Source organism: Raphanus sativus, chromosome 5 (assembly GCF_000801105.2).
Source record: "Raphanus sativus cultivar WK10039 chromosome 5, ASM80110v3, whole genome shotgun sequence".
Lineage (NCBI taxonomy): Eukaryota > Viridiplantae > Streptophyta > Magnoliopsida > Brassicales > Brassicaceae > Raphanus > Raphanus sativus.
The window spans coordinates 10,671,091-10,697,274 of NC_079515.1; the positions used below are offsets into that span (position 1 = coordinate 10,671,091).

General features: G+C 33.5%; 4 protein-coding genes across 6 annotated transcripts; 2 read left to right on the forward strand and 2 right to left on the reverse strand.

The window, feature by feature from the left end:
* Positions 1-4,962: 4,962 nt before the first annotated feature.
* Positions 4,963-6,362, forward strand: LOC108862332 (CBL-interacting serine/threonine-protein kinase 7). Its single transcript, XM_018636427.2, has one exon. It carries the CDS (start codon positions 5,025-5,027, stop codon positions 6,282-6,284), a length of 1,260 nt encoding a protein of 419 aa, XP_018491929.2. The 5' UTR covers positions 4,963-5,024; the 3' UTR covers positions 6,285-6,362.
* Positions 6,359-9,180, reverse strand: LOC108862331 (pentatricopeptide repeat-containing protein At3g23020). Its single transcript, XM_018636426.2, has one exon. The coding sequence runs from the start codon at positions 9,001-9,003 to the stop codon at positions 6,454-6,456; it is 2,550 nt and encodes an 849-aa protein (XP_018491928.2). The 5' UTR covers positions 9,004-9,180; the 3' UTR covers positions 6,359-6,453.
* A 3,643-nt stretch (positions 9,181-12,823) lies between these two features.
* On the forward strand, positions 12,824-15,305 carry LOC108862333 (F-box/kelch-repeat protein At3g13680-like). 3 transcript variants are annotated; one of them, XM_057010363.1, is made up of 3 exons: positions 12,824-13,512; positions 13,790-13,919; positions 14,080-15,305. In XM_057010363.1, the coding sequence occupies exons 2-3, from the start codon at positions 13,917-13,919 to the stop codon at positions 15,130-15,132; spliced, it is 1,056 nt and encodes a 351-aa protein (XP_056866343.1). In that variant the 5' UTR covers positions 12,824-13,512; positions 13,790-13,916; the 3' UTR covers positions 15,133-15,305. The 3 variants fall into 3 exon arrangements, with proteins under 3 accessions (XP_056866343.1, XP_018491930.1, XP_056866342.1); XM_057010362.1 differs by having other exon boundaries at positions 12,841-13,437; XM_018636428.2 differs by lacking the exon at positions 13,790-13,919 and having other exon boundaries at positions 12,832-13,437.
* Positions 15,306-18,070: 2,765 nt separating this feature from the next.
* LOC108857105 (auxin-responsive protein IAA2) lies at positions 18,071-18,998 on the reverse strand. Its single transcript, XM_018631036.2, has 2 exons — positions 18,700-18,998; positions 18,071-18,615 (listed from the first exon to the last, which is right to left on the reverse strand). Exons 1-2 carry the CDS (start codon positions 18,861-18,863, stop codon positions 18,264-18,266), a joined length of 516 nt encoding a protein of 171 aa, XP_018486538.1. The 5' UTR covers positions 18,864-18,998; the 3' UTR covers positions 18,071-18,263.
* Between the last annotated feature and the right edge of the window lie 7,186 nt (positions 18,999-26,184).

The window sequence follows — 26,184 nt, forward strand, 5'->3', positions numbered from 1 at the left end:
TATAAATATCAAACTACTCAAGTATTATTTTTGTAATGCTCTCATCTGTGTTAAATCAATGCATTCCGAAGTGATAAATGAACCTTTTTGTTTTTAGTTTGTAGATTACGAGGTAGAAATTGTTAAAAAAAATTAGTCTCTATCGATGATGATACACATGAGTATATACGATTGGAAAAAGCGAGAATCATGAAAAAGAACTCAAGAGAGCTACAAACTTTATTTAATCTGAATATTTATCAACCATATTTTCATTATCTTGGAGGATCGTGATCCAGTTAACCGATGAATTTCTGTATTTTGGTACCACTTGTAAAATATGTAATATTTAAGTGTTTATATAATTTGCTTTGATCTGTGCTAAGTTTGTTTAATTTAATGTGTTAAGTTTGTTTAATGTATTTTATATTTTGTGTGAATTCTATTTAATGTATTTTCTGTTGTGTGAGTTTTATTTTAATGTTATGTATCATATTTTATTTTATTTTTTTTGGTGTATTTAAGTTATTCTAATTAAATTTAGTACATTTATTTATGAAAATCTTGATATTTCAAGATTTGAAGTTTGATTGCAATGAAAAAATCCTCAAAAAGAAGTTAAGTTGGGTTGGGTTGAAGATGCCTTAATAATAAAAGCTAAGCTCAAAATTTAAGTATTAATGTTAAATTTGAAAAACAAATCTCACCTTAAATTTGTCTTAGTTGTAAATAAACTTTCCATCAGAACTGCAATATAATTTCTCTTTTAGTTTATTGACTTAAGTCAAATAACATATGTATATACTCCATCTGTTTCATTGTGAAAGTAGTTTTAGTTGAATACACAAAGATAAAAATATTTTATTTATTTTGAAAATAGCTTTTGATATATAAATTAAGTATATTTGAACCAATCATAAATAAGTGTATATTATTTGGTTGGTTACACTATATATCCAATAAAAATAAAAATTGCATAGAAAATGAAAACTACTTATATTTTGAAACAAACAAATTTTCCTTAAACTACTCATAATATAAAACGGGGTAATAACTATTAAGAATCCACAGATATATTAAATATTAAAATAATAATGGACTGACATTGTCTACTTAGATACTCAAATAAATGTAAATATCTGCTTGTGTTTCAAAAAGGTTTATTTGACCTTTTATATATGAAATACACAAACTGCTGACTAATTTATTCAAATTGTTAATTATTTTAGGAAAACACAAATGTTAAACTTAGGGCTAGACAAATAAACTAAACCCGAAAATCCAAACCGATTCCGAGCCGATAAAAATAAATCCGAACCGATCCGTGCCCGACATAAATACCGAATGGATCTTGTTTTGTGGTATTTCGGGTTATGGGTATTATCCGAACCGAACCGGAATTTAAATGGATATCCGATAAAACCGAAACATTCAAAACCCCAAAAATATCTTATACCAAACATGATTTCAATTTCTAATATGTACCCAAAATACACTAAGATATATTGAACATCTAAATTATTATCTATTACATAAAGGTTAGTGGTTTTATAAGATGAAAGTTGATGGTTGAAAGTGGCCATTGAAATTTGAAGTTCTTATATTTTGGTTTTGTTTTCATTGAACAATGTTTCTCATTTCATGAGAAATTGATTTTCGTTTTATGCTTTCATTTATTTGGTTTTATTCCTATCGATAAATATGTTTAATTTTTTGTTTGATTTTGAATTATCAAGGTTGATGTTCATTTCTTAATTTTGAATCGATATTACTTATGTTTTGGTTACAAAATATGTACAAATCAATTATTTTAAAATCAAAGAACCGATTTTACTTATGTCTTGAAGATTGAAGTTTGAAGTTTGTGGTTAAAGGTTGACAATGGTGCTTGCAGTTGAAGCTTGAAATTTTATTTAAGTTTTTTGTGTTTGATTTCATTGAATAATATGATTCTCATTTAGTTTTGGTTTTGGTTTTGGTTTTAGGTTTCGTTGAATTTTCTCATTTTGTTTTTTTTTATTTATATCAATAAAAATGGTTGGCTTTGTTTCAAATTTACGTCATTTCATAATTGTTTTTTCGAAATTGATGCTTTTATTTACTTATTTGTATTGTAAGTTACCATTTATAAAGATTTGTATTGGTTATATTTAGTACAAACGATATACTCAAGAAGCGAAAGTCCATTTGAAACCTAAACCGATAATATTTCGGGTTATACCAATACCAAAATAATTTACCAAATTCGACCCGAACCGAAGAATACCCGAACCGATCCCGAAACGAAGTTTTAAATTGTCCGAATGGGGCTGGTTTTCGGTAACCATGAAAATCCAAACCCGATTAAAATAGAACCGACACCCAAATGGTACCCCGGTTGCCCAGCCCTAATTAAACTCACAAATAATGAATTTTAGTTATATAAATAAAATGTGTTAAAAAAGTTTTATAAATATAATACTCGTGATATAACTGAGAATGAGCACTTATTATTATCGATGAATAAATATTATTATTTTAAAAGAAACTACGGCTGCTGCTATGAGGATCTTTTGGTGGTCGGGATAGAAAGATAAGGCCAAAATAGCATGGATTAACTCTGTGACGGATCTAGAAAAGTTTTTAGTTGGGGGCACACTACTAGGAATAACAAAAACTATTTTGAATTGGGGGCGCCTTTTATACTTAGGGCCTGACTGGTGTAACCGCAGCGGTTGCGGTTGCGGTTGCGGGAGTTTGCGGATGCGGGTGGTTGCGGTTTTAAGCGTTTTCTAGAGATTTGTACGACTGGTACAACTGTTAGAAATTGTTGCGTTTGCGGGACTCTTATGACTGGTAAACTACCGAACGCAACATCTGTTAAATAATAATTTAACAATATTTACATTTTATGTAATTATAAAAATATTAAAATCATAATAATATGATAAATATAAAATTTATATTTATAAAATCATATTATTCAATTTTAAAAATTTATAGAAATATTTTAGTTTTGAATTTTTATAATATAAATTGAAATATAATATGAATACATTTTACAATTTCTATTATTTCAATTGAAAATTTTTATTGGATATTTTAGTATTATTTTTATTTATTCTGTTTTAAAGAAAAAAAATTTACCCTCCCGCAACCGCCCGCAACCGCAAACGCTAGCTGGAACCAGCTTTTGATTTTAAGAGGTTCGGAGCGGTTTGAATCGATTTGTAGCGTTTTCTGTGATTGTTTTGAAACGCCAACAACCGCTATAAACCGCAAAAGCTGCGTTTGCGGGTGGTAGCGGGAAAACCAGTCAGCACCTTATTCATTTAACTGCAAACAATTTTATCAAATTAATTTAAGGGAAATTGGTCTATATAACCAAGAAAAAAGCATAATTCATGAGATAACCAATTTCCCTAATATAACGATACACAATGTGTTTTTTGTATAATATTGCCATCCTACATTTTTACTTTACCGGTAAAACCTGCAAAACAATTATAATCTAAATTAATAACTAATGATTCTAAAAGAAAGACGTGGCCATACTTACTCTCACATAGCTAACAAAGCAATGGTAAAATATAGAAAGATCAAGCAGATTTGAGGGATGAAGATGCTACCCACTACGGTTCCGGAAAAGTTTTGTGGAGAAGAAGAACGATTTAGAAAGTTCGATGATGGAAAAGGGGATTTCTCAAATTTTATAAGCGACAGTCGCAAGAACGCCAAGACATGTATGTATCTTAATTTGAAGCAAATCTCTGTCGCATGTGTAGGAGAAGATGAACAGTAGTTTTTTATTGTATTCTATTCTATTTATATGCATATAGAATAGAAATGTAAAATAATATGTATTATAATATTTTGTTATGCGATCAATTATGTTACTATACTATTTAATTATGTTCCATTCCATTTGTTTAGAAATATATTTTGATATTTAGGTTTATGGTTTACATTTGGATTATAATTTAGTGATAAAAGTTTAGGATTTAGTATTTAGAAAGTGAGAAAGTATGGTTGGGATTATGATTAATTTTTTCCATGCAATTATAGAGATTCCATACCTTCACTAATATGTACTATGTTATTTATTTTGTTCCATTACATTTGGATTTTGGATTTATATTTAGTTTTGTGGTTTATGTTTGGGTTTAGTGTTTACATTTAAATTAGGGTTTAGTGATTAGAATTTAGAGTTTAGTATTTATAAGTTAAGGGATATGTTATGGATTAGTGTTATACTATTTCTTATGTTCCATTCAATTTGGATTTAGAGTTTATATTTGGGTTAATCCTATACTATTTAGATGATATGGTTTACTGACTAGGGTTTAGGGTTTACTATTTTAGGGTTATGGTGGGAGTGAGATAAGGTTTAATATCTAGAGATTTGGATTGGGTTATATATAGTATTTAGTGGTTGTTGTGGGATTATAATCCTATACTATTTAGATGATATGGAATAGAAAATTTGTTGTATATGTATGTGATCAATAAAGTTATACGTGGATGGTTTCTTTTTCTTTCAAAAAACTACGACGTCGCTTAATTTATAATATGTAACTGGTAACCTGTTAAATGAGAGGGCATAACCGGATAGAATATGTGTAAAAAACCTGACATTAAATTATGTTAAAATCATAGCTAGATTCTTAATTTCACTTAGGAAAAAAAGCTATCTCACCAATTAGCCCATAATTTAACTTATTCAAGAAAAAAATTAAAAGAGTAGTGGGCACGTGACCCCATACTCATATATATACATCCGCCCCTTAACTGGAAGAAGATTACTGCATAAAAACTCAAAAACAGAAGGGGTTCTAGGAATTAGAGTTTCCGGAAATGAGCTCATCGACGTTAATAATGTGTATAAGTAATAACAACCCCGTATAAGACGTAAACAAAAATTCAATTAACATCATAATTATTTTCTAAGGGTATTTTCGGCATAAGAATAATCTCATTTCACTATAAAACCAAACATCGAGTCACCAAACAACTCGTCCCTGAAAACCACACAAAAAAACTCAGGCGCCACCACTACCTCCTCCTCCATGGACTCTCTTCCTCAACAGCAAAACCAGTCACCTCCAGCGAAAACCCTCCTCGGAAAATACGAGCTCGGCCGCCGTCTCGGCAGCGGAAGCTTCGCGAAAGTCCATTTAGCCCGTTCCATCTCAACCAGCGACCTCGTCGCCGTCAAAATCATCGACAAGAAGCGAACCATCGAATCCAACATGGAGCCGAGGATCATCCGCGAGATAGACGCGATGCGTCGTCTCCGCGACCACCCCAACATCCTCAAGATCCACGAAGTCATGGCCACCAAATCCAAAATCTACCTCGTCGTGGAGCTCGCCGTCGGCGGCGAGCTTTTCTCCAGACTCCTCCGCCGCGGCCGTCTCCCCGAACCAACCGCTCGCCGCTACTTCCAGCAGCTCGCCTCCGCGCTCCGATTCTCCCACCTCCACGGCGTCGCTCACCGCGACGTAAAGCCGCAGAACCTCCTCTTGGACGAGGGAGGCAACCTCAAGGTCTCGGACTTCGGCCTGTCCGCTCTGCCGGAGCATCTCCGGGAAGGATTGCTCCACACGGCGTGCGGTACGCCGGCTTACACGGCTCCGGAGGTTATCTCGCGGCGAGGATACGACGGAGGGAAGGCTGACGCGTGGTCTTGTGGAGTGATACTGTACGTTCTTCTCGTTGGTTACGTTCCTTTCGATGATTCCAACATTGCTTCCATGTATCGGAAGATTCAACGGAGAGAGTATCGTTTCCCGAGCTGGATCTCGAAGCAAGCGAGATCTGTTATATATCAGATGCTTGATCCGAATCCTGAGACGAGGATGAGTGTAGAGTCTGTTATGGATACAACCTGGTTCAAGAAATCGTTAACCGGTTCTGAATTGGATTTTAATAATATCCTCGAACCGGAACCGGTTCTTGAGAAATCGAGTTCGGGGATTACGGCCTTTGATCTTATCTCGCTTTCATCGGGGTTGGATCTCTCCGGATTGTTTGAGGTTAAGAGAAAGAAAGAGAGGAGGTTCACGGCGAAGGTCTCCGCCGTGGAAGTAGAGGAGAAGGTGAAGGCGATTGGGGAGAGATTAGGTTACGTAGTGAAGAAGACGAAGAAAGAAGTTGGATTAGGAAGAGGAAGAACGGAGATAGTTGTGGAAGCGGTGGAGTTAGCGGCGGATGTTGTGGTGGTTGAAGTGAAAGTAGTTGATGGAGATGAAGAAGACTCACGGTGGTCCGATTTGATTACAGAGCTTGGAGATATAGTTCTCTCATGGCACAATGACGTCATGTAAATACTTTGTGACGTGTTAGCTTTTGTTCAATCTTGTATAGTTAATGAAATAACATTTTATCGTGGCCTTGTTCGTTTACATGACCAACTGTAATTTGTGATTAGTTGTAGTTGCAAGGTTGACATGTAAACAGATATACATAGGCACAACAATCTACCAAAACTAAACCCTAAAGCTCATCGCAATCTTCGTTACTGCTTTGAATCCCAACAAGAGAAGAGAGAGTGGAGATCCATAACTCCAAACCTCTCTTGATCTCTTGTTTCCTCACTTCTTCCATCTTACGGACAGCTTTCTTCGACAAGCCGAGTTTGATCAGTATGGTCCCAAGCGACTTAAACGTCGAGTCATCTGGTCTAACCCCGGACGCAACCATCTCTTTAAAAATCTCAACAGCTTCTTTAAACCTCCCGTCCAAAGCGTATAAACCAAGAACACTGTTGTAACTCAAAGGAACAGTGAGAATCTTCATCTCCCTCATCTGTTTCGCTACCTGAGTCGCTTCTTCGAACCTGCCGTTCTTCTTGTACATACATAGCATCATAGCAAAACTGAACTCGTTTGCTTCTCCTCTCTGTTTCATGCTCTCGAATATCGCTTCCGCTTTTCTCACCATCGATCTTTCGCTGTACAGGTTGATCATACAGTTTGATGTGTACACGTCTGGATACTGCGTCGTGTTACATGATTCAAGAAGCTCTCTGTAGATAGCTTCAGCTTCGTTCAAGTACCCGACTTTAGTGTAGAGCTTAATCAGTGAACTCTGTATAACAGAGTTCCCTGTAATTCCAGCTTTTCTCATCGCTTCTACATAACTCATAGCTTCTTGAACGTTTCCAGTATCCGCAAAAGCATTGATCAACACTCCATAGACAACAACATCAGGCTCAATATTGAAGTCAACCATCTCTTTGTACACTTCCTCTGCCATATTGAGCTGACCAAGTTTCACAAAGCTCGATATCACAGCGCAGTACGGTATGCAATCGCTCACGTAACCCGTCTCTCTCATTTTCTCCAGGTACGATCTGGCTTTATGAGGCATGTCGGAGCTCGCAAGGATCTGGACGAGAGTGTTGTACGTGCACTTATCCGGCGTGACGCCGTAACTCATCATGCTCTCAAATAAGTCACAAGCCTTTTCACAGCTTTTACCGATTCCATACGCTTTGATCATCACATTGTACTCAATAACCGTTCTCTTGTTCACTTCTTGGCAGCAGATAAACACTCTCTCGGCTTCTGTTAGATATCCACGCTCGCCATATGCGTCAATGTTGGCTGAATAGCCTTCAGAGCTCATTTTACCCGTGAGATGAAACCTTTGGAACCAAGACCATGATTTCTCAAGCATCTCCGCTTCTATATACATCCTAGTGAGAGCAGACTGCGTATACTCATCGATCTCGACATCGTTATCATCCATCTCCCATACAAGCTCTTCAGCTTCCTCAACCATATGTCTTATCGACAACGCGTAAAGGAGGGTTCGGTAACTTACAGGGTCTGGTTTAAGCCCGGCGTCTTTCATTTCTTTGAAGTAAGCTCCTGCTCTTTCGATATCGTTGTTCTTGGTGTGAAGCGAGATGAGAATGTTGTATGTTCTTGTGTCAGGTAAGCACTGAAGCTTCATCGTTTTCATCAAGGAAGTCACCTCTCCAAGCTGGCCGTTGTTGCCATACATATGAATCATGGTGTTAAAAGTCACTGTGGTTGGCACAATCCCTTCTTCTAGCATCCTCTTGAACGTCTCCGAAGCCTCTTTGATCTGTCCCGATTTACCATACGTATCGATCATCGTATTGTAAGTATAAGAGCTCAAGCAAACACGCGACTCCATCTTCTTCTCTTTGCCGCCGCCGTGCGACCATTTCTTGAAAAAGTCCTCTGCTTTTTGAAACTCTCTTGCCTTTTTATACATTTGAAGAACGATACCCGTTGTGACTTCGTCAGGCTGCATCCCTATCTTACTCATCTTCCCTAGCCAACAAAGGGCATGTACTTTAAGCCCACCTTTGCTATAAACATCAATGAGAGTCCCATAGGTTGAATTAATCGGCTTGATGCCTTTTCTGATCATCTCTTCCCACAAACTCTGAACATACCTCCATTTACGAGCTTTCCCAAGAATCCTAAGCATGATATTGTAATGAATCACGTTCAGCTCATAGCATTCTTTGCTCTTAAACCACTCGAAAATCTCTACCGCTCTCTCCCACCGCGTCTGCTCTTTCAAGATAATCGTCCTCTCCTTGTTGCTAAGCCTCTCCTCCCACGGACCTAACGCGTCGCCAACATTCTGAATACGATCCAGAGCCTCTAGAATAGCGGGAATACATCCTCCGTAACTCAGACCTTTCGTCGAACACTTGGCGTGCGCTTTACTAACCATACAGTTTCCGTTAAATCCAGCATCTTTAGCCTTCTTGCCAACAAACCCATCACTAATCCTTGACTTTCCGATGCGGGTATCAATTGGGTTTACGATAAGTAAGTTTCTTCCGGAGATAACTTCACGGGGAATAGTACTAACACCTCCACGGTCGTAGTCTCTGCTGATTCTTTGGTGTGTCCCCTTGCTGCCGTCGTGGGTTCCTGGTACGTAGTTCTGCTTCACTTTCTTGAAAGATGGGAGCTTGTCCAGAGGGAAGATAGGTATTGTTTTGGTGGAACAGAGAACGTGTAAGCTACTTCCATCGAGACGAAGATTCAACAACATTTTTCAGCTGTAATGAGCATTTAGTTATTCACCAACAAGACGGTGACTACTTTTGCCGGCGAATGGGATTTCTCTGTAGAAATCCGATAATAGTTTCGCGCGCACTCGTTGCGTTTGTCCGATTGAAACGAGAGAGAGAGAGAGAGGGACGCTTTGGGTTGAGTTTTAGTAATTTCGTAATGTTTCAAGCCCTTAAAGGAAAGAAGATAACTGTGCTACGCTGAAGTTTTCTATTTTTACAAAGGAGGTCTTTCGTTTCTTTTATTTGCAAAATATTATCGGCATTTCATTATGGATACCTAAAGAACCTGAAAAGGCTAATGGTAATGGATACTGCGGTTCTGTCAGAGTACAATCTGTGCTCTACTAGAAGAACTTGTATTGTGAACTATTTGTACTTCAGCTCACTTAGTGAAAAAATATTCTTGAAACTTGAGGTGTTACACATCCCATCCCATGGATCCCTGAAGTTTTAAATTCTCAATCTTGTAAAGGAGATTACGTCCTTTCTAAATCCATAGCTTTAGGTAGTCTTCGGTGGCGGAACTATGCCTATTTTGGGTGGGGCAGTTGCCCCCTATGATCTTTAAAAATTTCATGTAATTATATGCAATTTTTTTATAATGGCCATGATGATGTTCAAATTATACATTGACATTAAAATTTTGCTCCGGATAAAAATAAATTCTAGATCCGCCACTGGTAGTTTTGTTTATCATTTCCTTGGTCTTTTTCATAAAAAGTTAAACCAACCTCTGTTTTTTGCTTTGGTTAACTATTCCTTTTTTTTTGGCTTTGGTTACAGATCCACTGCCTTAGTCACTTTCACTTAGTTCACCAGTGATCTCTTAAAAAAACAGAATCCTATAATCACCTTGTTAGAAGTTCAAGATTTCTAGAGACACAACATGCATAAGAGATCCCAACCTCAGAGTTCACAACCTTATTGACTTTCAGACAAAGGAATGGATTGTAGACGTGCTAAATGAACTAGTTGATGCGTAAGGAGATATTAATCATATTTTAGCACTGAAAACGAGCCCATTAGGCAAGCAAGATAACTATAGCGGGGCAATTAGGTCACAGTTTGAGTGTGATACGTTGGGCTCATGAACAGAGGACGAAAAGTGATCACCCATAGTTGCTAGAACCAATCGATAATGCCAGTAAGAAAACAGTATGGAAGCTGAAGACCCCGAAGAAGATCATACGCTTTCTATGGCAAACTTTGTCCGGTTTTGTGGCGTCGGCAAGCCGACCAGCACTATGGGATCAATAGGATTTATATGCAGTATGGAGAAGAGAAAGATACGATCAACCATATTCTTTTCTAATTCCCTCCTACGATCCAGGTTTGAGCTCTTTCAAAAGCGTTTTTCAAATCAATCGTCATGTCCGTTTCTGTATCTAGATGCTGCATTTAGATGCTAGATGCTAATATTCAGATGTTGTTCGTTTAGACACTGTTGCATCAACACCTAGTTGCAGCATCAAGGTAAAATATCTAGAATCTAAATATATGAGATGAAAAAAAATGTATAGTTTGGATGCTATGTTTACATCTTAAAATCCAAAAACATAAATATTTTTAATATGTTTTTACATCTCTAAATCATCAACATAAAACATAAATATTGTTTACATCTCTAAATTAACAACGATAGCAGTTCAATAAAACATGCTATAACAATCTGCTATCAATGTAGACTTTTTTGTATTGCATGTTTATCATTTCTTTTGTCAGTTTCACCTGGTTAAAATCAACACATTTTTCCTTTGGTTGATGTTTCATTTTCTTAGTCACTTTCCCCGAATTCAGTGATGACCTAACAAAGAAAACGATCCAAATTTTAGCAAAAAAAGATGAAATCAAACAAAAATCCAGTAATTACCTTGTTGAAATTTTAAAATGTCAATTGATTATGCATATATAGGGGTGTGGGTTTGGTATCCACTCCAGTTTGGATTGGGTATTTCAGATTTTCGGGTATTTCGGTATAAAGGTATAGAACCCGTTCGTATATTTCTCTACTTCGCGTCGGGTTTGGATATTTTAATTTGGGTTCGATTATTTCGGGTAGAGTTCGGATATTTAGATTTTGAAATAAAAATATTTTTTTCATTTTTAAGTTTCTTGTATTTAAAAATATAACGTTTACTTAACTGATTTCTTATTTTTAACTAGTGTTTTCCTACACCACGTGCAGAAATAAATTTTTTAAACTTTAAATTATATTTAACATAATATTTAATTTTAATTATATATAAAGATAAATAAATATATTTTATTTAAATTTATATTTAATAATATTTATGTATAATATTTAAAATTGTACTCTTGGAAATGTTTTTTATTTTGGTAAAATATATTAAATCAAATTCTATAAAATTAAGAGAAAAAATTGTTAGATATATAATTTTCAAAAAAAAAACTAAATAATATTCCTAAAACTTGTAACATTAAAAGGAAATGTATTTATAATTTTGTAATATTAAAAATAAATATATGATTTATTAATATATTTTCATAATTTTATCAAAAAAAATAAATATTTATATAGAAAGTTAACATTAGTGATGATATACGAATTAATAGTCATTGCCATATCTAAAAAAAATATTACCAAAAACTATAAAGTTTTATAAGGAAAATTGCACATGTCATAATTAACTAACTAGGTAGTAACCCGCGCCTTGCGCGGGATGAGATAGTTAGATCAGCAATTTTTCAAAAATATTAGAAAGTATATATATATATAGTTTGGAATTTGGGTTTTGTGTGTTTATCTCTCTCTCTCTCTCTCTCTCTCTCTCTCTCTCTCTCTCTCTCTCTCTCTCTCTCTCTCTTACAAATCATATTTTTTTTGTAAGTCATGTCATCTATTGAACGTGGTGATGACATGTGCCAAATCACTTCACAAATAATCTATAAGGGATATGAGTGATTAATAGATTTGGAAATAACATTTTCAAAAAATAAATAAACATTAATTTGGTTATTGTTTTTAAATTTTGGATGTAACTTTTGTTAATACATGAAACAAAAAGCTTAACATGCATTTTAAGTGAGTGTAAAATCATTTTATCTGTAATTATATGTATATTATATGATCTTAAAATATGTGTAGCATCAATATAAATATTTTTAATAAAATGAAAAAATGTAAACTAGAAATATAAGGTTAAATATACATATGTTCGGTTATCTTCGGATATCCATTCAGTTCTGATATTACCCATTTTGGTTTGAATATCAAATATCTCTTAAATCAATACACGTTCAGATATATAGCTATATCAGTTCGGATTTTCTAATCGGGTTCAGATATGGGTAAAATATCTAGGCCTACTCTTACACATGACACCATATGTATATTGAAATTCCAATGAAGTTCCTTCTAATTTATTTTAATAACCCTTCCCCCAAACCCAGTCTATTTGATTCTTAGATCATGCTCATTGATGAACCCCTGGTTGGGATTCATAATTTCAATTTTTTTTTCGTTTGACTTAGAAAAAAAATAGAGAATTGACCTGTAGTGGGCCGCCACGTGGCGTGGAGCCCACTAAACCGGAAGCAAGGAATTCAATGCTTTATGATTTTTTATTACTTTTTTTTGGGCCTTGTGTGAATTTATTGCATGACCCTTCAATGGGCATGCTCTTATATCACATGCCTCTGGTAAAATATATGTATATAAGAATTTTTTTTAAGAGATTTCTAATATATTTTCCACATATGAAAATAAATAGTTTGATGTCAAATAAAAGAGGAAAAAGGAAAGGAACGGATCAATCCGACACTTCTAGTGAGAGAGAAGAGAGAGGGTAAAAGAAAAAGTAGATCGAGAGGAGGGGGGAGGGGGGGGGGGGTGGTTATGTCTTTTGTTCTGATTTAGGAGGTTTGGTCGAGGTTTTGTGGTGGGTAGAGATAGATCTGTGATGAAGATTGTGATTTTCTGGTGAGTTTCTGTTTGGATTGGTCTGTTTAGATTGGTTCCTATCTTATTTCTGGTACGCGGTGGTTGTACTCAGCCGGTTCAGATGTGGGTGCTTAAGTTTTTCTCGGATCTGGTCAGACAACATTCCAAGCGAGACATCAGAGGTCATAGATCTTCCTATCATCTTCTCTGCCTTTTGTCCTTTTGCGTTCTTTTAGAGAGAAGAACTCGTGTTTCTTCTAAACAGCCGGTTATCTTTTCCGGCGACCTGGCTCCCGTGTATCGGGCTTCGACTCTGGCTTACTGTAGCTACTTTAGCACTGTAAGGCTGGCTTTTGGCTCTGACGTCGTCTCATCTTGGCTGGGAAACGTTGGCTTCTGTCTCGCGTTTTGTTACTATGGGATCCTACTTCCGGTTCGTTCCTGGTGGATTAGCGGATTCGAATATACGCCGGTGACTTTCTGATACAGCGAAACTCAATGATCAATATAGGTTCGTATTACTCGTATTACTCGATCCAATGTATGAATTACAAAGAACCGCTCTCACCACGCCAAGAGCTTACAGGTAGAAACAGCTCAATAACAATGGCGAAATTCAATCTCACAAACTCTCAGAGAAAAGCTTAAGAAAAGTTCTTTTCAAAATATCTGATAATGATCAATTGATTCTTCCTCCTCCTTTTATTCTTCTTCTTCTCGCTTCACTTCTGTAACAAACTCCAACTGACTCTTCTCCATTCTACACGTGTCCTCGTCTTCAGTCCTTTTATTATTTAATTTGTGACGTCATCTTTTCCTATATCACTTTCCAGTCATGAAGTCCGTTGGTGTTCTTGATTCAGGTAACACGCTAAAGGTTAACGCGTGGAATAGGGGCGCTAAAGGTTAACACGTGGAATAGGGTTGTTGGATTGCGTTGGACCTTATTTTGTTTGGACGTTATGGATCTTGTTGTTTAATGTTCGTTTTATGGTTAGCCGAGATCTATGGACTTTGTATTTGTATAACTTCGGTCGGTTAATAGGCTTTAGCCTCTTAATAATAAAGATGACAAAAAAAAAAGGAACGGATCGGAACTTATTTGTGTATGTATACGACAAAGCCCTAATTACTGTATATATTTGTATTGCAGCGTTTGTTGAAACTTGGAAGAAGAATGACGACTATGTCCGATCTTGCACCGGAATTGGTTGGGGAGATACTCGCTAGGGTTCCAATAACATTTCTGAGAGCAGTGCGATCTACTTGCAAATCATGGGATAGTCTGTCCGAAAACTTGATTTTCGGTAAAGCAGTAGCAAGAAAGCAGCTTCTAGGGTTCATGACGATGGATTATATGCTTTGCTCAGTGATATTCGATCTCCAAGGAGTCCGCAACGGCTTTATCGATATATCTTTAAATGAGATAGAGAGATTTAATCGCAACAAGATAGATAAAGTGTTCCACTGTGACGGTTTAGTGTTATGTGTCATCAGTGACCATGCGAAGATCTTGGTGTGGAATCCGTATTTGGCGCAAACAAGGTTGATTACACCTATAGAAAGCTTCATCAAAACCACTGACCAGTATGCACTTGGACATGACAGCAACGGTAACCAAAAGATCTTGAAATTTTCTGTTTGTCGCGAAGCTGCGTATAATTATGATACGCATTATGAGATCTACGATTTTAGCTCGGATTCATGGAAGGTTGTTTGGCCTTTAGGTCCTAGGGACTGGAGTATTCCACCATGCCAATGCGGCCTTTCTTTGAAGGGAAATACTTACTTTATTGCTTCTAGTATAAAAGGACTAGCTTGTTTTTTACTCTGTTTTGATTTTACAAGAGAGAGATTCGGACAGCTTCAACTTCCTTTTCACACTTCTGGATATCCTGTGACCCTGTCCTGTGCTTGGGAAGAGCAGCTCGCGGTGCTCTATTTAGAGAAAGAAGATGAGATATTGGAGATTTGGGTTACGGATAAGATCGAGTGCAACACAGTGTCGTGGAGCAAGTTTTTCAAAGTGTCTATTAGTATCAAACCATTCAATGTTTATGCACTTGGCTTCTTCATTGACGAGGAGAAGAGAGTTGCTGCGGTTTTTGCCCAAGGCAAAAAAAAAATCGAACGGTACCTACAAAACAGCTTACATCATTGGAGAAGATCAATGTTTAAAATCTGTGAGAACTGGGGAATCTCTTAAAGACATGAGGAAACCACTTGTGTTCTCTTCTTATCGTCCAAGTTTAGTGCAAATTTACCAACCGCCCAAATAAAAGAAAGAGATACTTGTGATTGTTTTAGTAACTGTTTCGCATTTTACTGTTAAGACTTTTAAAATAAAGGATTTACATTCATCATCTTTTTCTCTGGATAACACATTCATGATCACATTTCATCTTTTTATTACATTCCAAGGCACATGCTGTTACTAGAGTAGTTTTTAAGGTTAGTTACCTCACTGTCATGAGTTTATGTCTTTGCCGTACGACCATTTCTTGAAAAAGTCCTCTGCTTTTTGAAACTCTCTTGCCTTTTTATACATTTGAAGAACGATACCCGTTGTGACTTCGTCAGGCGTCATCCCTATCTTACTCATCTTCCCTAACCAACAAAGGGCTAGTACTTTAGGCCCACCTTTGCTATAAACATCAATGAGAGTCCCATAGGTTGAGTTAATCGGCTTGATGCCTTTTCTGATCATTTCTTCCCACAAACTCTGAACATACCTCCATTTACGAGCTTTCCCAAGAATCCTAAGCATGATATTGTAATGAATCACGTTCAGTTCATAGCATTCTTTGCTCTTAAACCACTCGAAAATCTCCACCGCTCTCTCCCACCGTGTCTGATCTTTCAAGATAATTGTCCTCTCCTTGTTGCTAAGCCTCTCCTCCCACGGACCTAACGCATCTCCAACACTTTTGATACGATATAGAGCCTCCAGAATAGCGGGAATACATCCTACGTAATTCAGACCTTTCATCTAACCATACCGTTTCCATTAAATTCAACACGACGCCTCCTCCGTCGCAGTCTCTGGTGATTCTCTGGTGTGTCCCCTTCTGCTTCACTTTCTTGAAGGATGGTACTCTGTCGAGAGGGAAGATGGGAAAGGTTTTTGTCGAACAGAGAACGTGTAAGCTACTTCCATCAAGGCGAAGATTCAGCAACATTTTTCAGCTGCAACGAACATTTAGTTAATTCACGACATTTCTAGTTTTACAAAGGCGGTCCTTATTTTTATTTATTACTGAATATCGCCGACATTTCATTATTGAAACCTAAAGAACCTCAGAAAGCTATGTTATACTGCCATTCTTTAAGCCATGCTCTACAAGGATAGTTTGTATTGTGAAATATTTGTACTTGAGCTCAGTTGATGAAAAAGTTATACTTGAAACTTGAGATGTTACACATCCCATCTACCATGAGCTTCCTTTTTTGCCGTTTTGAATCCCAATATTGGAAAGAGATTTGCATCTCCTTTAACTTCTCCAGGAAGGCACCTCAGGAATTAAGACAGAAGACTGTTTAGTTTCCAACTTCGGTTCCCATCAACATTTAGTTGTGTTACAGCACCTCCATCGCATAAGTTCTTAACCAAATATCACAAGAATTTAGTAATAAAAAAGATAAATATAGTGAAAGAAATAAGATGCATGTTTTTAAAAGAGATCTTTTAAGACATCCTAAAAAATCAAATTTACACTTGTCCACTTGTACGTGAATCTTTTTTTCTATATTTAAATTTTAAATCATTAGTTAAAGTACTATTACAATAATATTTTAGTCTTTAGACATTTACTTTGAGTATATAACCAATAGACCTGCTCTTAAATCCATGGCAAACAAAGCTAAAGCTGATTTATCTCATAAAGGTGTTCTTTAAACAAGAAAATAGGAGAAATATGACTTGTGAGTTGTGAAAACTGCAAGAGAACTGGATAAATGAAGAATCAATGCTGGATCCTTCATCCTCACCTCAGGCCACCATCCAAATTCAACCAGACAAGAGCACAAGAAGCTATCCAACATGTTACTCCACCTATCTGCACCAATTGTGAAGGAAGAGCCATATTGTCATCCACCTATGCTGTTGGAGTTTCTTCTCAGCCATCTCAGGATACAAACTCTGGTAAAACCGGTAGTAATATTTTAAACGCATCAGAAAATTCTAAACCATTTATCATAGATTCATAAGCATTCTATCACATGATTAGAGACTCTGGTCTTATTAGCAATGCAGATTCTACTCTAATAACTGTTGTGATTGTAAATGGTGAGATAATACCTAATAGAGTCATTAGAAATATGGAACTTTTTGATAAGAAGTCTAAAACATTTTACATGCTCTCATTTACATCTAACTTGCTATCGGTTAAAAAGACCACTACGGATCTTAATTGCAATCTCATTTTCAGTTCTAATGATGTTTTTTTTTTTTTTTGGACAAACAGTTCTAATGATGTTTATTTTCATGATATTGAGAATAGTAAAATGCTTAAAAATGTGTACAAGGAAGACTTGTATTTGCTAGAAGACACCAAACTTAATTATTTTTCTTTTATGCTTTTAATTCCATTTTTGTTTTAGCTAATGATGTATTGTGACATGGTAGATAGGTCACTCCCACTCTCGTGCCCTGGCGTTGATGTTGCCTAATCTCTATTTTAAGAATTATAGTTGTGAATGTTGCATTCTTGAAAATGATCCCAAAATACCTGAGATCTACTAACACTTTATTGTTTCCTTTACAAACAGTATTGGAGTCTTTCAACAAAAAGAGTATTGAAGTCATGTATTGTAAATCATTAATTATAAGACCAGTCACTCAGTCACAATACTTTAGGTTCACTGATGAGATGTTATACTTCGTTCCCAGACGGTTTCAATTTTTATCCTTTGAGTGATTTTGTTTATATAATTGGCAGAATATATACTGTCTTACTTCCTAACATATCTAGAAAATGGTAAGAGGAGAATGGTGTAAAGAATATCGAAGCAATCATGTACTTTCATATATACTTTGTTTTTTGGGTTCGAGACTCGTAAAATACTAAAATTGTATTTTGGTTTTCAGACTACTATGTTCTTCATTGTAAATTATTTTGGATATTATTATAAATTTCAAAACTATATTCGTCAAGAACATTGCTACATATGCATCTATATTGTGTATGTATCCGTATTATACATAAATTTCATGTATCTTTACATCAAATTCTAAATCTAAAAACAAAAAAACAAATAAAAATGAAAAGATAAAATCACGTGGAAATGGATCTAACTCATTGAACAAAACCCTGAATAGTTTTGTGTTTGGTGTGGTTATCATAAGCCAGAGTCTAAAGCGAGAGCATCAGGTCCTTTCATGATTCTGAGTCTCTTACAAGAGGAAGAGAACATATCCCATGGAACATCACCAACCAACATCCAGTCTCCATCTTTATCCTCGTACGTTGGTACAACTTCAGATCCGTTGTACCCTTCTCTTTCGTTGTATTCACCTATTGTGCACTTGAACATGTTCTCTAACTCCCTGAGAAGCTCTGGATAGTTTTTATATGTTTTGAGATCGATTTTACGTAGGTATGGAGCTCCGTCCATACTCACTTTCACATAGCTCACACTGTTGTTGTTCTTACGGTAAGATCTCACCGGAGGCCAACCAACGATTTGAGTTCTGTAAATTAGCAAAGAATATCATTAGTATAACAATTCATCAGCTAATTCGAAAGAATAAATTGGAACTCAGATCTTTACTTACTTCGTAGGAGGTGTAGATTCTTCCTCGTTATCGCTTTGATATTGACGCTTGATGCTTCTAACACAAGAAACATCTTGTTCTTCCTTAACTTTCTCTGTTCCAGGTAATCCAAGACGAAGCTCTGTGTCCTTAAGGTTAATCTCATTGACTTTCTCGTACGCCATTGTTTTTCAAAATCAAGATTTCTTTCTCTATATGCTTTTGTGTAATATATCCAAGGCAGAATCCTTCTCTTGTTCTTGCTATTGTTATTGTTCTTGTTGGTGAGTTTGGTTGATGAATGATGATGGACTTAGGAAAGAGGAGAGGGATATATAAAGGTGGGAGAAGATGCATAGAAGTTAGGTTTAAAAGAAGAGAGATAGAAGTTGTCGGGAGCATGAAAGGCAAAAATGAGGCAAGGGGACAAAGGTAGGACACAAACGCTATGGCCGCCCATGTGGACTCGACTCTTCCTTTATTCCACGCTCCTTATTTGCCTCCGCCAACTTTGCATACGCTACATCTTAGCCGTTGATTATGTCTTTCCTTTTCTTTTTCAAAGGGTATAATTATTAGGTCTCTAATTATTACTCCCTCCGTTTCATATTAAGTGTCGTTTTAGAGAATTTTTTTCGTTGCAAAATAAGTGTCGTTTTAGAGTTATCAATGCAAAATTTATTAACTTTATTCTCCATTCTATTTTTCTATTGGTTGAATTGTATCGATAATGATGTTTTTATATTGAAAATATGCAAAATTAAATGCTTTCTTAATCCGTGTGCACAAGTGTAAAACGACATTTATAATGAAATAGAGGGAGTATAAGGGACCATAGGAAATAGAGAAAAAAGAAAAAGAAAGAAGAAATGATGAATTAGAACTTGGAATTCTATCTACCGACACGGAAATAAAGCAAACATAAGAAAAATATAGTAGAATTTAAAATATTTTATTTATTGTTTCTACGTTTCTTTGTTTTGCATCTTTTAAAAGTGTATTTATTTTTTATATCTCGGTATAAAATATGAGTGTTGATAATTATTACTCTCTTTGTTTAATAGTAACTTTTGTCTCGTAATATTTCATGCACTTCATGTTTTGGCTTATTGCACAAAAATAAAAAAATTACATTTCTCTAAAACTTTTTTTTAAAGATATAATTTTAAATTCAATTTGTCAATAATTAAAAAACTGTAAATCCAATTGGTTGAACAATTTCTAATAAAATTAAAATCAACCTTAAAATTTTAAAACTTCATGTACATTAAAAAAATAATCGTTTTAAATATCATTTATATTGAAACGGAGGAACTGTTTGTAAGCAAAGACAGAAACGTATATTTTACCAAAAGAAACTGTTTTTAAAGATATATATTTACTGCTGGTTTAGAATTTTATTATTAATTTTGTTTGAAATTATTTTCACAAATATCATATATAATTAGGTGTTTTGTCCGCACATACGGACCTAAACATTTTGTAGTTACTTATTATTATATGCATTTATAATTGAAAAGACTATAATGATAAATTATTTTTATATTCATTTGAAAATTCTTACTTCTTAATTATATATTTTTGCAAATTTATTTATACATAATATTCATTATATAGAAATAAATATTAAAAGTCACTCAATATTCTTTTTCCAATTATATAGAATTAAGAATTTTATTTGATTAATATTTAGTTATATATTTTATGTTTTTAAATTTTTATTAAAATATTTTTCAGATAAAAAAATATATTATATTTTTTATTTTAAAAATGATTTTTTTATTCTGAATAATTCTTACTGTTACTAATTTAAATCAATTATCTAATCAAATAAAATAAATTTCGTTTTTATTTTTCAGCTTATTTAATATTTTATCCATTAAAAGTATAAACGATATTAACCACTATAACTTTTATATATACATATATTTATTATCTTTTTATTTTAAAATATATTTTTAGATTCTGAATAATTCTTACTGTTACTAATTTAAATCAATTATCTAATCAAATAAAATAATTTTCGGTTTTATTTTTCAGTTTATTTAAGGTTTTATTCATTAAGGGTATAAACGATATTAAATATTATAACTTTTAATATGAGAGCTCGAATGTAAAAAAAATATTAAGGTATCATTAACTTTGACCACTCCAGCTTTTAACGTAAGAGCTCCATTGCGAAAATACTTCGCATATAATAATATTCCAAAAGGTTTAAATCAAAAATCTAATTATTTATATTTGAAAAGTTTATCTTAATTTTTAACTTGTATAATAGAAAAAAATATTTCTAGATAATAACAAAAAAATATATATATATATATATAAAATTATCTTTGTTCAAAAAAAAGAATTATTTTGTTTTTAGAATATTTTTTATCAATTATCTAACATAATATATAAATCAAATATATTTAATATAAAATTCGTTTTTCTTATAATATAAATTATATTTAAAATTTGTTTAAAAGTATCATTTTATTTAAGCACTCCAATTTTTAAGGTGAGAACTCAAAAAGTTGAGAGCTCATTTGTGAAAAAAATCACTTAACAAATAATAGTATAAACTAGATTTTGATCCGCGCTTAGAAAGAGCGGGATTATTTTTGTTGACATATTTATTACCCTATTTATTTGCTTACTAATATGTTTGTATGTATTTGGTTTTCGGTTTTGTTCTAATTTGTATTTTTTTTGTTTTCAGATTCATTCCAGTTTGATTTCCATTTCTCGATTCAAGAAATATAAGAATAGTTTGGTTATTTATGAATTTGAATTTGATTTTAGTTTGGTTAACTTAGTTTTCGGTTTGGTTCGAATAACAATGTTAAGAATCCGTTAAAATTTTGAGTTCAATTCGACTATGGTCCGGTTCTTGTTTTTAGATAATTTACAGTAATTGGGGTAAAAATGATCGAATTTTTGGAAAAATAACGGATAATTCAGATAAATATAGATATTTTAGCTAAAGCGTAATCGAGTGATTCTATTCTAGCAGAAAATTAAAATAATTTTAAATATTTTGGATAAAAAATAGTATGAAAATTCATATTTTGGGTAGAAATATAAGAATTGTTCGGTTATTTATGAATTTGTATTTGATTTTGGTTTGGTTAATTTGGTTTCCGGTTTGGTTTGGAAAACCATTAAAATTTCGAGTTCAATTCGACTATGGCCCGGTTTTTTTTTTGGATAACTTAGAGTAATTAGGGTAAAATGATGTTTTGAAATTTCAGAAAAAAATAATGGATAAGTCGGATAAATTTAGATACTTTGGATAAAAAATATTCGGGTGATTCTATTTTAGCATACAATTAAAAATAATTTCAAATATTTTGGATAGAAATAGTAGGGAAATCCGTCTTTGTGTAGTTCAGTTTATAGATAGTATTTTAGAATATTTTATCATTTTAAAATTAAATATAATAAATATTTTAAAAATATATAGACTGTATTTTGAATATTTGGATTTCCATTTGGTTTTTAGTTTGGTTTTGATTTGGTTGTAGTTTTTATGTCCCAAGATATAGGACATGTTTAGATATTATAAATATTAATCCGGTGTTGATTTTTTTTTTTTTTTGGAAAATACTATTACTAAGAACATAATAATAAACTAAATTTATTTTAAATGTTTGGTAAATATTATATCATATAATAGATACTTTTGCTAAAAAAATATTCAGGTGATTCTATTCTAGCAGAAATTAAAAATAATTTCAAAAATTTTGAATAAAAATAGTAGGGAAATCCTTTTTTCTTTGTAGTTCAGTTTATAGATAGTAGTTTTAGAGTATTTTATAATTTTAAAATTAAATTTTATCATTTTAAAAATATATAAACTTTATTTTGTTTATTTGGATATCCATTTGGTTTTTATTTTGGTTTTAATTTGGTTTTAGTTTTTATGTCTCCAAGATATAGGAATTGTTTAGATATTTATAAATATTAATCCGGTGTTGATTTTATTTTTTTAATTTGGAAAATACTATTACTAAGAACATAATAATAAATTAAATTTATTTTGAATGTTTGGTAAATATTATATCAAATAAGTATACTATTATAGTAATATTGTTATACTTATAGAAATATGAACTCAATTATTCATTTAATTAGGACTATATATTGAGAATAATTGATATATTCTGAGGTGGACAGTAAATAAAAAAAAATTAACATATTATAACTTACCATATATTTTCGATTGTAAATAAGGTAGGGTCTGCAATTTATTTTTAAATATCAGCTATTTATTTGGTTGTTATAACTAATTTATATAATTTATTAATTAAAATTAAATGATAATGGCATTCTTATAAATAGTTTAAAAAATCAAGGGGATGTCTGAAAAATATCTGCTGTTTTAATTATATTGATATGCCTATAATTTAATTTTAAATTTTTTTTCGTAAGGGTATAATCCATGGGGTATAATATATATATATATATATCCATTTTGATCTATAAGAACACGTGTTGTACTGAAACGACATTCAAAGCCAAATTTAAAAAAAAAGTAAAACATCACAATTCCATGATGGGATATTCACAGAGTTTCCCAAGCACTCTTCTAGCTCAGGAATTTATGGAAGTTACATTCAAATGTTGCCGACCAAGTTATTCGCATTTATCATTTGTGCGTATAAATACGTTTTACTTTATATCAACAGTAGTTTATCTTAAGTTTTTGGTAAAAAATGGTTTCACTTATATTTTTTGGTAAGAAAATGGTTTCACCTATTTGTGAGGAACTAAACAATATAAATATTTTATCCCCACAAAAATTGAATCTGAATAGTGGAGTGATTACTAGATACACCTTTACCATTAAACCAGGAGCTCGTTGGTAAGTTTTTGTATCTTGGGGAATCCTCCATCATAATTTGAACCGCATTTGTATATTATGAGTTGGAAAATGCTAATAATTCTGTTTTCGGTAGATTAATGGAGAATAAGAGAGGGAGACCCATGTGGATAAGGTCCAATGTGTTGGTAATTGATAGATGAATGTGTTTTTGGGAAAATCCCATGAAAAACCTTCAAAGTGACAACTATTTCCACTTTAAACCTCCAAAGACTATGCTTACATAATAAACCTTGAAACTAATAACATTGTTAACAAAAACTGTAAAAGTGGTCTACGTGTTTTGTATTATATTAAGATGGACAGAAATATAAACTATGTTAAGGTCATAAGTAACTCCGTTAAAGTTGTAAGTAACTCCGTCTCTTTTGATTAAACATGTGCCTTTTTACAATTAATTATATTTTTAATAGAATTATCACATATTTTGAAACAAAATAACTAAATATCTTAAAGAACGACGACGAATTTTATCATCATCCTGGATTAGAAAAAACTCTACACCACTTCTCTGGCTCCGTTTTAAGCAAGGCCTCCGCAAAAGGATCATATGTCTCTACCATCTTCATTTTATCCTCATATTCCCCTTCATGATAGCTGTACGCTACACCCCAAAACAGATTTTTATATTCTGACCGCAAAAAAGATTTTTTCCAATTACCGTATATATGTCTTGCACACATACGATGTTCTGCTTTGGGAAGCTCAGCAGCTATGGCATGGATAATAACCTGAAAAACAAATATGTTATCATCAAACTCAAAGTTCAGATTATATAACTAGCATATATATTACTTTTTGCTTATCAGAAATGATAGTAAGATAAGATCGTTGCCTATCCCTAAGTTGAGATCTATTTTGAGTTTTTTCCCAAACCAGCCCAAAGTATCCTTGTTTTCACGTTTAACAACAGCCCACGCAATGGGATACATCTTGTTATCTGCATCTCTACCGACAGCTGCAAGCAAATCACCTTCCAAATCCCACTTTAAAAAGCATCCATCAAGGCCAATTCCTGGTCTACAACATTTTTTCCAAGTCGTCCGGAATTCTTCAAAACAAATATAGAAACAAACAAACTGTTGTACACCATTGACAGCAGCAGTGCAGATCTCTGTAGTGATACCTTTGTTTGATCTTTTAAGCTCAGCCTCATAATCCCATAGCTTACCAAACTGAATGGTTTGAGCTTCAAGGACTGTGTCCAAAGCAATCCGTCTGCCTTTGTAACACTTCGAAATATTCACAACGATGTTATAATGTTCCTTTATCATGTCTTTTATCTCTGCGGTCTGTAAATTAACATTTCTTCTAATTTCTTCTCTAGACAGACCTGCAATCACACCTTGCTTCATCATTGATACTCGACTTGATTTTCCATGGTTATGCTTGTTGTGACAAACTTTCACCATCCACTTGTTCAATGGCCGCTCAACCGAACAATATATTCTCCAAGGGCAGTCACTCTTACAACATATAGTAGCTATCCTCGTTGCTTCTGACTTTGTCATTTTAACATCATATTGAATATTCAGTGAGTAACGTAGTAGCTGATCCTTGAAAATTCAGCAATGCATGTTTAACCAAAAGAGACGGAGTTACTTACGACGTTAACAGAATTTATAATTATGTCCATCTTAATATAGCCAAAAATACGTAGACCACTTTTACAGTTTTTATTAAGAATGTCTTTACTTTCAAGGGTTATTATGGAAACCTAATATTTGGAGGTTTAAAGTGGAAGTACTTGTCACTTTGAAGGTTTTTCATGGGATTTCCCTTTTCTTATATATTCAAATGCAGAATAAGCCATGTGCTTTCTTATATATTTGTCGTTTTAATCATAAAATTATTTTCCTTAGAATTGGTTGTGGAGGAGAGAGGATCCACGTGCTATATGTACACTGAATCATAAAACTTAAAAGTAAAAGTGTAATTTTAATTCCCCCCATAGATTGCGCTTAATTATGTACATTAGCTCGTACTCCGCATGCGTTTTGATGTTTTCGTTGGATTTATTCAATGGATTTAGCAGTTTTAGACATATTTTTTTCCTACTTTTGAGATAAAGATTCCTTCTAAATGTTCTTGCCCCCTCCAATATCCCAAACATTAGATAAGTAAAGAGATGCAAGATACGTAGCCCCTCTTCAGTTATAACAAACTCCAGCAATGTATCTGCTCACTAATTAGAGAAGCATGCACGAGTGTATACCATTTTTTTTGGTTAATTGCACGAATGAATATTTTAGTTAACCACAGATTTCCAAAATCACTTTTACATAGTGGGAAACTATATTCTTGAAAATAATAATTTATTTGTATGTTTGTATTGTTCATGCGCTTTTTAGTCTTCACCAAAACTTTGAAAGAGCTTCCAAAAATAGGATGAGCTCCATTAGCTTATTGTGAGTACACGTTGAATAATGGGCTTCTTTGCTTAATAACAAAAAAACAATTAATTAGATTTTGGAAGATAGGGTAGAGAGAGATAGGAAGAGAAGGAAAAGTAGGAAGAGAGGGAGTGTTCTTAGTTAGTTAGTGATTTTTTCATTTTTTGTGTATACTAGATGTAATTTTTCTTGAATAATAGATATCTTTCTTTTTCTACTAGGTATTTTTTATAATTTTTAAAAATG